The 12,465-nt window shown below is 44.7% G+C and overlaps 1 protein-coding gene across 1 annotated transcript in view; it reads left to right on the top strand.

Moving 5' to 3' along the window:
* C1_2H10orf88 (chromosome 1_2 C10orf88 homolog) overlaps positions 1 to 12,465 on the top strand; it is a 167,633-nt gene that overhangs the window by 51,506 nt on the left and 103,662 nt on the right. The window contains exons 3-4 of the mRNA XM_085601854.1: positions 5,401 to 5,473; positions 10,930 to 11,124. Of these exons, the coding sequence (XP_085457980.1) occupies positions 5,401 to 5,473; positions 10,930 to 11,124 (268 nt within the window). The remainder of the gene's footprint in view (positions 1 to 5,400; positions 5,474 to 10,929; positions 11,125 to 12,465) is intronic.

The raw sequence follows: 12,465 nt of genomic DNA on the forward strand, positions 1-12,465 counted from the left end.
ATGCAGAGGAGAGGTCAAGGAGGATCAATAGGCAGGATTCGTTTTTGTCAAGCATTTTCAGGATGTCATCAAAAATGTGTATAAGGGCTGATTCAGTGCTGTGACCCCTCCGGAAACCAGATTGATGATGGTCTAAGAGTTAGTAGGTCTCAATGTGAGCACAGAGCTGGGATTGGACACATTTTTCGAGAAGTTTCGCTAGGGTGGAGATGTCGGAGATAGGACAGAAGTTATTGAGATCCAATTTGTCAGCGTTTAGTTTTTTTTTTAGAATAGGTGAGACCTGGGCTGCTTTTAGGCAGTCAGGGATCAAGCCTTGAGATAAGGAGGCGTTTACAATCCTGGTCCAGGTGGGGATGAGAGCGCTCTTGATCTCTTTGAAGATGGCCGGAGGCAGCGGGTCCCTGAAGTGGTTAGACGGGTTGATAGTCTGGAGAATTTTTTCAATGTATTTTTCAGTAAAAGAGGAGAAGGAACCTCATGAAGCATTGTTCTTATCGTCAACGATGGTCGGGATACGCTTTTCAGGGAAGTTAGAGGGCAAGGCAGCTAAAGAAGGGGGCAATAGGGCCTTCTTAGAGGCGAGGTCCATGGAGATGAGTCGGGATTTCTCCGTGAAGAAAGTGTCAAATTCCACGCAAGTGGGTGGGTTGCCATTCAAATCAGAGAGGCTTGGAGCAGTAACAGATTGCTGTTTGACCAGTTCGAAGAGTTTCTTGGGGCGATTTGCAGCTTGATCTAGTTGTAATCTGAAGTAGTCAACCGTAGCTTTCTTGATCGGTTTGTTGTAGAGGCCTCTGACAACTCTCAGAAGTTTTAGTTGTTCCGAGGAAGGATTGGAACGCCAGGATCTTTCAGCTGCTCTAAGAGTGCGACGTTCGGAATTTAAGTTTTCGTTGTACCACGGTTTGGATATTTTTGATGAGGTATTTTTAAGCTTGAGTAGAGCAATGTTGTCCATGATTTTGGCGATGCTCTAATTGTAGTGGTCCGTGAGAGATTGCACCTCAACCAAGTCGGCTTGGGAGGAGAGAATGGATTTACAGTGAGCAGCTAGTTTGTCATGGTTTATTGATCTGAGATCTCGTTTCAGAATCTAGGATTTAAGCGGTTGAGCCTTCCTCAATATCACCTCCCTGTTAATGTAGAAAAGGATGCTGAAGAGTTATGGATTCTAGGGAGATGGTCTGTTCCTTGGAGATGATGAGGTCAAGGATTTCCCCTTTCATGTGGGTAGGTTGATCACAGTGCTGTGACAAATAATGATCATTTAGAAATGATTTGAGGCAGGATACCGCTGGGTCATTGTGTTTGGACCAATGCAGGTTGAAGTCCCCTAGGAAGATTTGTGATACTGCAGAGTCGACATTGCTAGAGATGATATCAATTTAGTGCTCAATGAAAGGGAGATTCTCTCCCGGTGGGTGATAAAAAGTGTGAAGTTTACAGATTGGTAGGTTCTTATTTGAGATGCAGAGACAAAGATATTTGCATGAGAAGGGGGGAGAGGACTCCACCTGAGAGACCGAGAGAGTGTTCCTATAAATGCAGGCTAGACCACCACCCAATTTCAGATTTCTGTCAAGCCTGATTATATCATGAGTGGGAGGTAATAGAAGGTCTAAAATAGGAGTAGAAGCGTGGTTTAGCCAAGTTTCGGTGAGGATGATATGTAAATCGTTGTGTTGGATGAGGTCAAAGATATCAGTCGTATTTACTGGCTGATCTGCAATTTAGTAGTACGCACTTGAGGCGAAGCGGATTCGAGGGGGAAGGAGTCTGGGTGATTACTCATGTGTAATTATTGGAAACATAGTGACCCACTTGCCACCTGGCCTAATGAACTGGGATCACCACCTAAAGTTTCAAAGGAAGTAAGAAACCTCGGAATGACAATGGACTCCAAGCTATCGATGAATGCCCAAGTGGACAAACTAGCAAGATCAAGCTATGTCACTATAAAAACTCTGCGACAAATCTTCCCCCATTTGGGATTTTCACACAAGGTCCAAGCTACCATCTCCCTTGTTCTGTCCAAACTAGATTACTCCAATAGCCTCTACCACGGATTACCTTTAACAACCACGAAAAGACTACAACGGATTCAGAACTCTGCTGCCAGACTACTCTTGCCTATCAAACCGCGAGACCACATCTCACCTGCCTTGAAAGTCCTGCAATGGTTACTGGTTGCCAGAAGTTCCACGTTCAAGCTACTTTGTATCACCCACAAAGTGATGCATGAAATGGAACCACTCTTCGTCAGGAATAAAATCACCAAACACATTCAACAAAGGAACCTCTGCTCTAGAGTGGTACCTCGCCTCAAAATCCAAAGATACAAGAAAAACACCATGGGTGGCACATCCTTTTCTGTTCAAGCAGCCAAACTATGGAACTCTTTACCCCCAACATAAGATCCACGGACAACCACCTTCTCTTCAGAAAACTATTCAAGAATGGGCTCTTCCTCACATAAGCACCATACACAAACCGAAATGTACAGCATATCCCTCTGTATATAAACATTTATTTGTACTATAGATATGTACCTTTCTTTGTGTATTGCTTTGTATAAACATGTAGAATAATCATGTTACAAAATAAATAAAAGACATTTTTAAGTACAACACTTGAAAACTAGAGTTTCTTATGCATCTTTAATCTACATGTACTTATTTCCTTTATGCATATATATACCTTCCATGTACTTGGATCCATATATATTTCTTACTTTTCTTCCAAAAAAGCATATTCAATACACTACCCTATTTCTCACCCTATATACCTCTCTCAATAGATCTTCTACCCTAACTTTCTGACTCAGCTCAAACTTCTTTCTACTACTCTTTCCAATACATTACCTATTTCTAACCCTATACCTCTATCAATATATCCTCTACATCCACTCTCTGTTATTCCAAACCACATACCACTACTATGAACCCTCAGAATAACCCTTTCTAGACTCTCTTCTACTCTACCTCTCCTTGCATCATCTGACACCTCTTTTACTATACTGATTCCCCCAAAACAAGCCTTTCTAAACTCTTTGCTCTGACTCTTTCCCTCCACATCCCTTTTTACTCATCCCAAGCCTCCTCCTTCTGCTGTGACCTCCAAAACAAGAAAAACAAAAGTCTAAATCCTTCACCCTTCTATCCCTCCACTATCCTTTTCAATCAAAGTAACAGACTAACATGTCCACTTCTCAAATTCAATATTTCTCTATACTAATTTTCAACACTAATCCTTTATGGGTTCTGGAGTAGCGTGGTACTCGCCCAGAAAGCGCTTCAACGCCCGATCAGGAGTAACAAGCGCTATAGAAATGCAAACCTTTTTCCCTCTTCCATCCCTCCCCTACCCTTCTCAATCCAAATAACTGACTAACATATCCACCACTCAAATTACATTCATATTTCAATATACTAATTCAACACTATTCCTTTATGGGTTCCAGAGTAGCGTGCTACTCGCCGAGAAAGCACTTTGGTGCCTCGTCAGGGGTAGTAAGCTCTATATAAATACAATTACCATATCCCTGCAGCTGACACAACCAGGCTGGTCCCCCCTGAAGGTTTGAAGCTTGGTAGCAGATAATGTTGATACCAGATGTCCATTGATGAGCAGAAGCTCCCTTGTATTGTTCCATTGATTCCTGGATCACAGCTTGAGCTTGCATGAGAGTTCTCTTTATTTGTGACCGAAGACCGAAAACCGTCAACCCTCAACTGACTACCTTCCTCGAAACCAACAAATCACTCGACCCCTCGCAGTTCGGTTTCAGGGCCAACCACAGCACCGAGACTGCCCTCATCGCAGCCACGGACGACATCAGATCCCTGACCGACAAGGGAGAGACCGTGGCCCTCCTACTCCTTGATCTCTCCGCAGCCTTCGACACGGTATGCCACCGCACCCTGATACAGCGCCTCAACAACGCCGGCATCCGAGGCAAGGCCTTGGACTGGATCATCTCGTTCCTCGCCGGAAGAACTCAGAGAGTCCGCCTCCCCCCCCCCCCCCCCCCCTTCAGATCAACAGCGACCAAGGTCCTCTGCGGCGTCCCACAAGGATTCTCCCTCAGCCCTACCCTCTTCAACATCTACATGACGCCCCTGGCAAACATCGCACGCAAACACGGACTCAACCTCATCTCCTACGCAGACGACACTCAACTCCTCCTCTCCCTCACCAACGACCCTTCCTCTGCTAGAACCAGACTACACGAAGGAATGAAGGAAGGAGCGGACTGGATGACGGACAGCCGGCTTAAACTCGACACCGACAAGATGGAAGTCCTCATACCAGGCCCTACTCCCACTGCATGGGACGACTCCTGGTGGCCCCCCGCCCTAGGCAGCACTCCCCAACCCACCGACCACGCCCGCAACCTGGGCTTCGTCTGGACTTCTCCCTCTCCATGACCAAACAAGTCAACGCAGTCACATCGGCATGCTTCAACACCCTTCGCATGCTCCGCAAGATCTTCCACTGGATCCCCACCGACACAAGGAAGACCGTCACCCACGCCCTCGTCACCAGCCGCCTGGACTACGGCAACACCCTCTACGCCGGCACCACGATCAAACTACAGAAGAAACTCCAACGAATCCAGAACGCCGCCGCACGCCTCATCCTGGACGTCCCGAGCCACCACCACATCTCCGGACACCTGAAAAAGCTTCACTGGCTCCCAGTCAGCAAGAGGATCACTTTCAGACTCCTCACCCACGCACACAAAGCCCTTCACAACCAAGGACCCAAACTCATCAACCACCGCGTCTCCTTCTACATACCCACCCGCACCCTGCGATCGACCGGACAAGCCCTGGCAGCCGTCCCCTGCATCCGCAAAGCCACCGCCGGAGGCAAATCTTTTTCCTACCTCGCAGCGAAGACCTGGAACTCTCTCCCCAGCCATCTCCGCTTAACACAGGACCACCTCTCCTTCAGAAGGCAGCTCAAGACCTGGCTGTACGAGCAATAACCCCCTCCCCCCCCCAGCGCCTTGAGACCCTTACGGGTGAGTAGCGCGCTTTATAAATGCCAATGATTGATTGAAGATACCTACTAGAGTTTTCTGCTCTTCTGTTACTCAACACGTCATTTTCGGAAAGCTGTAGGTGTACTTGAATGCAGTGAATCTACTTTTTTCATTGTTTTTTCTTTTTCACATTGGATAATTAATATACTATTTTTACATGTGAGGATTGTAAAATTATTTTTCAACTTCGAACCTAAAAGTGTTATCTTTCCCATTATTTCTTTATTCACGGCTATTTTTTATTCATTTTTAACTTCGAAGCTTTTATTGTTTTCTTATTTTATTTTGCATGTTTGCTCATTTTGCAACTTCTTTTGTGATGCTCTAATCATTTGTTCTTTGTTTTGCAGCTCAGATGAGGTGGTGACGTTATATAAGACTTCCTTAAAGTTGGAATCTTCGGAGCCAGTCTGTAAAGTCAAGGTGAAATATCCATGTTCTATCTCCTGAGCGCTAGAAAATAGGTTTAGGCACCTTCATGCCAATACTAGACAAGAGCTTCAAGAGTCTTAAGAGGGCAGACCGCTGATGTGCATTGCATTCCTCACCCAGAGCACTCCAGCTGTTTCATTACTGGGTGCTACATACACCTATACTAGTCCACCTCATTTCTAAGCTGCTGAAGCAAGACCGTTTCAATACTTTATCTACATGTACCTCATGTGAAACGTGCCCATCCTGTTATGCTAGTGTGTGTCTAATTTGCATAGCTCTGCAAATGCACATTAAGTGTTACATGCTGCATGCTGCACCCACTGCCATTCTGGGCTGGAATGCAAGCACTCCTCTGAGGCAGTAACTAGCTTAGTAGAACCAAAGCATTTTATTTGTTCGACAGAAGACCGATTCTAGACACCACTGTGCCTTAAGTTTGGTTTCCCTGGCAGCCATTTCTTCAAGATCTCCAACGCAATTCTTTCAACATAAGTAGGTTTCCTGCGGCACTGTTTTGTTCAAGTGAATGAATAAATGAATCTTTCTTTCTAGTTCAAGAATCAAATTCCCTTTCAGCAAAACCATTGGGGGTATCTGGAAGGCTTCCAGTAGGAGAAGGAAAATGTTTTGCTGCAGCATTTTTCTACATTGATCTTCTCTACCTACTCTTCTCTTTATGCCCAAAACGACATAATAACCATAATCCAGGCCCCTCATTTTCGGATTAATTTTTAAGTCTATTCTTTCCATTTCTAAAATCTTCCTGCATGAACAAAAAAGTAAATGGGTGGAAGAGTTCTCTGAGTGGGATGTAGGTTTTGTGATTATTGCTCACTGTTCACTTGTGAACAGTATAACTAAGGAAATGGTGTGCAAGCATGCCGAATGCAGTACCCTGTTCATCAAATTTAGAGGAGCCCAGTTCAGCATTGTGTACAAACATAAAAGTGTCTACTTTCCATCATCATTTGACTGTGCTCTTTGCTTTCTCCGCCTCATGTTTAACACCAAAACAACATTCTTTTGTGAGAGTGGATCACATGGGCACCCAGACCAAATTCTGTGAACTCCATGAACATGAGCTGGGGCAAATCTATGTTGACCTCTAGTCTGTGGGCGAGAGGCAGGGAGTAGAACTTGAAAAAGGAAGAGCATGTCACAGTGTAATGAAGATTACCAGCAATAAAGGCCTTTTCACTGTTTTCCCAATTTTAATCTCAATCATTAATCATGAGGAACTCTCGAGCAGTATGTCCTTTAATTACAAAGACTAAAGAGTAGCTAGAGTCATACACACACACCCATGTGGATTTCACTGAAGGCACATAAGTGAGACAAACGGAGCCATCGTTCATCAGCTGCATGCAACAAGGTTTTTCCAAAGACGGTCTCTGGGGATTTGCATCAAGCTGATGCTGCCTAATAAATGTGTCCGGTGAGGTCCTGGGAGCAAGAAGATCAACATCGACCATTGAAATCCCTTTACTCTCAGCCCAGAAGGCATCTAGCCCTTAGTGTACATATACTAAATCAAAGAAAGCAGAGAAACCTAACAGAAAAATACAGCTTGGAAATTACCAATAGAAGCTATGTGCTTAAAATAAAATTGGGTGGCTTCTGACTCCTACACACAGCTCCAAAGGTCACAAAGAGGGAGGTTCTGAAATGAGACATACAATTTAAATACATCCTTACAAGGAACAAAGGGAATCCAATGACTGGAGGGAGATTCCTAGGAGAAAGGACCAGATCTTGGAGCATTTTAACATCCAAGAGGACATTAGAACAGAATGAAAGCAAGGAATAAAGTGCCACCGCTACGGGAGAAGCCTCCAGTAAGGATTCTTAACATGAAAGAATCGACTGAGCTCACAGTTCATTGAACAAAGGTGGAGAAGTACAGGAACAATGCTGTAACCACTTTAAAGTTTACTAAACATGAAGGCAAAAAGGGGCCCACCTGAAAGGACATTAAATTAACACAGTTCCCAAGAGGGGACCCTAGACCTAAACCTTGGGACTGGCGAAATAAAACCACCAAGCAAGGTAAGAGGCAAACGTTCGTGAACATCATACCGGGAACAGAAAATACTCCAATGGTGAGTGTAAAACCAGAAACTAGAGAGCATCTACGTTTACTTGATGGACGTACCCTCCAGTACAGGTAGACCATGTCCTTTGGAAGTTTTGCCGTTCAACCTTGAGACCATTAGTATATGGCAGAGGAGGGTTTTTAGTGGGGGTGGAGAGCAAAAGTCCCCAAAAGGGCCTAACAGCAGCAGAATTAATAGGGACCATGATTTCCTCTGCCAAATAGGAACAGTCAGAAACTCCTGTTCTCTATACACTCAGGGGCTGCGTGAACCAGGGGAGAAAGGAGTGAAACATAACAGTCCCAGAGTCAAGATGTGTAGAAGGCACCTATCTTCCTGGCCCAGGGACCCGGGGTCTGGAGCAGAAAGGCATCAGGAGCATGACCTAGAAAGGCCCTGTTTCATGCATATCTGAGGGAAATCCTGGGAAGCAAGAGGTGGGCTGTTTGTCCTCCTTGAACTCCAGACTGCACAGAAACATCCCCCAAGCACCATTTGAGAATGTATTTCCTCTTCATAACTAATTCTCTCCATGGCATCTTCTGGTTGTCTTGCAGCACTGCGTCTTGAAACGTTAGTGATAACAATAGCTGGAAATAGTACTTTCTCTAAAGCAGTTTTGTGTAGCCTATATTAAAATGACAAAATGTGTTTATCTTGTTCTACTAGAAAACTACACAGAACAACAGATCCGTTAACCATGAGCTGCATTTAATCCTGATTCAAGCTGCAATGTGTTGATAACACCTTTCGTCCGTTTCTCCCCAAAATACTTCTTTTTACTGAAACGTTGAATTAACGACATTACGCCAACCCCTCCATCCCCCACACAAAAAATGCTATGTACAAGCAGCAGTGGCATACGCAGGCCATAAATTCAACCTTCAATGACTCCCATAATACTGGATTCTACAGACGTTAGAGATGAAAAACCTTTCGGAGGAGAGATGCTGAGATAGAAATGCAGGGGCACCCTAGGCAGTGCAGTGGCGTATCCCAATTTGGCAATTGACTAGATGACCAGAGCAAGGTTTGGCCCAAGCCTCGAAGAGAGTATCAAGATGTGCCTCATTGAAGGCACCATGTCCTCTGTCATCAATGGAGTCGGGATGGGTGTCGATGCTCCAGGAATTATAGTGAAGCGTGCCGCTAAAGACAGTCTGTGCAGCAGATGGGGTGCATCCACAGGGCCCAACTGGCGCCGAGGGCGAACCCTCCTCTCTGCTCCTTGGGGCCTGTAGGTGCGGCAGAAGGAGTCTACTTAAGATCCATAGAGTTGGAGCATGGTCTTGCTGAGCTCTACCATCTGCCTCGGTGTTGCAGACTGCCCTGGAAACCCAGGTTGTGCAGGGACAAGTTGCAGGATGGGCTCGGATGTCGTCCGACTTCGGGAGAGAGATCGAGATGTATGGTGACACCATCTCGCCTTTTCAGGAGTATGTTTATGGCAGGAAGGTACCGAGTCCTGATTGGATTTTTTTTTTTTATGTCTTGTCTTCGACTTACCTGATGACTTGGAGCGCAACACCGATCAACATCCGGATGGACTCTTGTGACTTCTGGAGCGGGGCCAGGACCGAGCCTTTGACTTGGCCCGGTTTCACTGCAGTCTTCTGGTGCTTGAAAACAGAGTTACACCTCGCGAGCTGGAATGGCCTTCAGGTTCGTCAACACCGCAGTCCCTGCAAACCTTAGAGTCCAGGCCTAACCACAGGCAAACCTAATGAGGATCTGTCACAGACGTTTGTTTGCAACAGTCCTTAAAGGGCTTACAGCATTCCATTTTGGGGGGTGACTGATTCCTTGCAGATAGAAAATATTTGGAGGTAAATTGTAGATGAGAGGTAACTCCGGATCTGCATCTGGTGGCAAGGAAAGAAAGGAACTGACGGGAGCGCGCTGGAGTGGCACCCATATAGGCTCTGCATGTCATTTCCAGAGTGGAATGGCGTCGGAGTAGAGCCTCGCGGTGCCACCTTTTGGCACACAAGGCTGCTGTTGAAAGTTTCCCAATCTAGTCTAACATGTAGGAAGTATTTAAAAGGTGAGGAAACTGTAGTTAGAAGTCTCTATCAGAAGTTCAATATTCAATAATAAAACCTCACTAATAGTCCTTTTTAGTTTTTACTTGGTATTGCACTCAGCAGTAAGGGGAACATTATTGCAATATGATCTCATCCTTGCAGGATCAGGATTCTGTGTTTGCTGTCAGTGTTCAAAGGAGCTAGTCAAATAACACCGACCCTTTTGGTTGCATCATTACACTTTTCACCATTTCATGCCACCACGATTATATCCACCCCATTGTTTACTTATTGATGCTCAATATATGTATTTGTAGATACCTCATTTGTACCTACATCATCTTTGTTATTGTATGCAATAATGTTCTATGTGTATATTTCTGCATACTCATTGTTATTATATATTGAACCACACCAATGTTTCCTTAACCAACTCTCTGTATGCTCTACCTCCAACAATGTAAAGTGCTTCTTTCATCGACAAAGATGCCTGCGTTCTAGAAAGTTCAAAATAAATGTTCGCCAGTGTTTCCTACCTCTTTTTGTGACCCTTCCCAACCAATTGCTGTGAGGTAGTTTCTGCCATTGAACCTTTTTAGTCAAGATACATGTTTCTAATAAGACCTCGTGTTGCCTAGATCCATCATTCACTGTCTATCCACTAACCCTTCCGCCTGGCGAGCACATAAGGGAATAATTTATTCTACCCACATATTCATCTGTGCATTCCAATCTTCCCGCTCCATTTCATTCATATATCCTTCAATCCGCATACTTCATCATCATGTATGAAGGAAATGTCCGATGCAGCATATGTTGCTGCCTACAGCGAGAGCTAGAGTCTGATTCCCAGGGTCTTGTTTAAGTACCCCAAGAGGGCTTGACAGACTGTACACAGTTATTAAATTCCAAACCTGACCTGCAGCATTGCTTGATCCTCCGCTTCAGAATCCATGCTCTCCTCTTCAAATACAACTCAACCCTACCCTGCTGCAATCCCTCCGATTCCGGGGTTTTCACCCAGCTCCTCAAATACAGCCAGTTATTATCTTTCTGGAGCAATCCCTCTTATTCCAAGTCAGGGCACCACTCGGAGCACCACTCAGAGCTCTGTCCATGTGTTTCAACTGTATCTTAAAAGACCTGTAGCTCTTTAAACACGGCATGCTGTCCTCTATAAGCACTTGTTATTTTGTTACTGTACTCTACTATCACCTCTATTAAAATTGTCTTCAATACATTTCCAATCTTCCTTTAATGACCCAACATTGACTGTCACAAGTGAAACAAATTGGAACTACTGATTAATCCTGTATTCCTCCCACAGCTCCTCTCGCTTGGGGGACGGTTGCAGGTGCTCATCAAGGGGATTTCCGTTGGCGTGACAGCAGCACGCCCCAGGCGTCTCCAGAGCTTTCCTACACCGGATATCGATCTAGAATGTGTGCGATCATTGGTGGAGGGCTCACAGCTGTCTTCTGGCGCTCAGCAGCTGATGAGCATGGTGCAGAACCAGCAGAGGGTAGGTGGCCCTGGAGCTGAATGTACTGGAGGAGGGAAAAATAAACAGTGCAAATGAAACTGGTGATGGTGGCATGGAATTGGGGCAGGATGTGCATTCTTTGGTGAAGGGATCGCTTTGGGCTTCTAGAACTTAAGAGAAGATAGGCATAGTGCAGCTCCAGCAGAAGGTGACTTACTAGAGAGATGTGCTCTTGGATGAAGAGGGGATCTTTACTAAGGTGCTTGCTGGTGGGGAGAATGAATGAGGACAGCCACTGAGTAATGGACCCCTTCTCCTTATTGTTTTAGCTGAAGATCTCTTTATCCAAAATGTGGATAATTCTTATCCATTTGGTGCAACCAGTATGCAAAGTGTGTCCTTACTAGGCTTTTTTATTGCTATAGATCTACATAGAAATAAAGATATATATAATGCACAGGATCCTGCAATCCCTGCATAAAACCCACCTCAAATTTCTTTATAATTGGCGCCTTGTGACACACCTAGTTGCCAATTATAAAGAAAAGACAAATGAACACAACTGCAATAACTTATTACAGTTGAGTTCTTATGTCACAATGCCTGCGGCCAGAGCCAGCAGGTTAGGGAAAAGGCCAGTTGATTTATGGCGACATGTTTATTTTTTGCACTCCGTAGGCAATTATATAAAAGTTCGAATTTTTCTGCATATTCCTACACATTCCGAGCTACTGTGCCTTTTTTTTAGGTCAAGCTAGACAGGGCAGCTGTCTTCAAGACCTGCTGTAATCAGTCTGTGTGCATCAAGTCCATCCCCTTTTTTGCCATTGCTTTTCAATTGTCTATGTCAGTGTCCTTCAAAAATGCTTACTTGCTAGTGATCAGTCTTGCCTCTTTGGCCCTCCTTTCTCTCTTCTTTTCCTCCCACAGAGCAGGGATTTATTACTGTCTCATTCCGCTATGGTTCTTTATCTGTTATTTGGGGGGGGCTATTCTTTTCTTGGTTTCCTGTTTTGTTACTGTTTGCCTGTGTTTAGCTTCAGGTCCCTAGCTGCTTACATTTAAATATTGCATTCTTCCTCCCACTGCCTCAATGCAACAGTTGTGTCACATCCTGCCCCATTGCTTGTATTATTTTAGTTGCAAAAGGACTTTGGAGGGATCTGATAATATTCACTGCATTCTGGGATAGTGTGATCCTTTCATATCCTGTAACTTTCGTTCTTCTCAAACTCACTCCCCGGTTTGGACCCAGGTGACGGGTGTTTTTTCCTACATATTTAGGAATCTGTTCTGCAGTAATTGATCCTTAATCACTGGGAGTGACAGAAGAGCTTGCAAAGGTTTTGAGCAGATGTGTCTTAAGACAGACTATGCTGT

Source organism: Triturus cristatus, chromosome 1_2 (assembly GCF_964204655.1).
Source record: "Triturus cristatus chromosome 1_2, aTriCri1.1, whole genome shotgun sequence".
Taxonomy (NCBI): domain Eukaryota; kingdom Metazoa; phylum Chordata; class Amphibia; order Caudata; family Salamandridae; genus Triturus; species Triturus cristatus.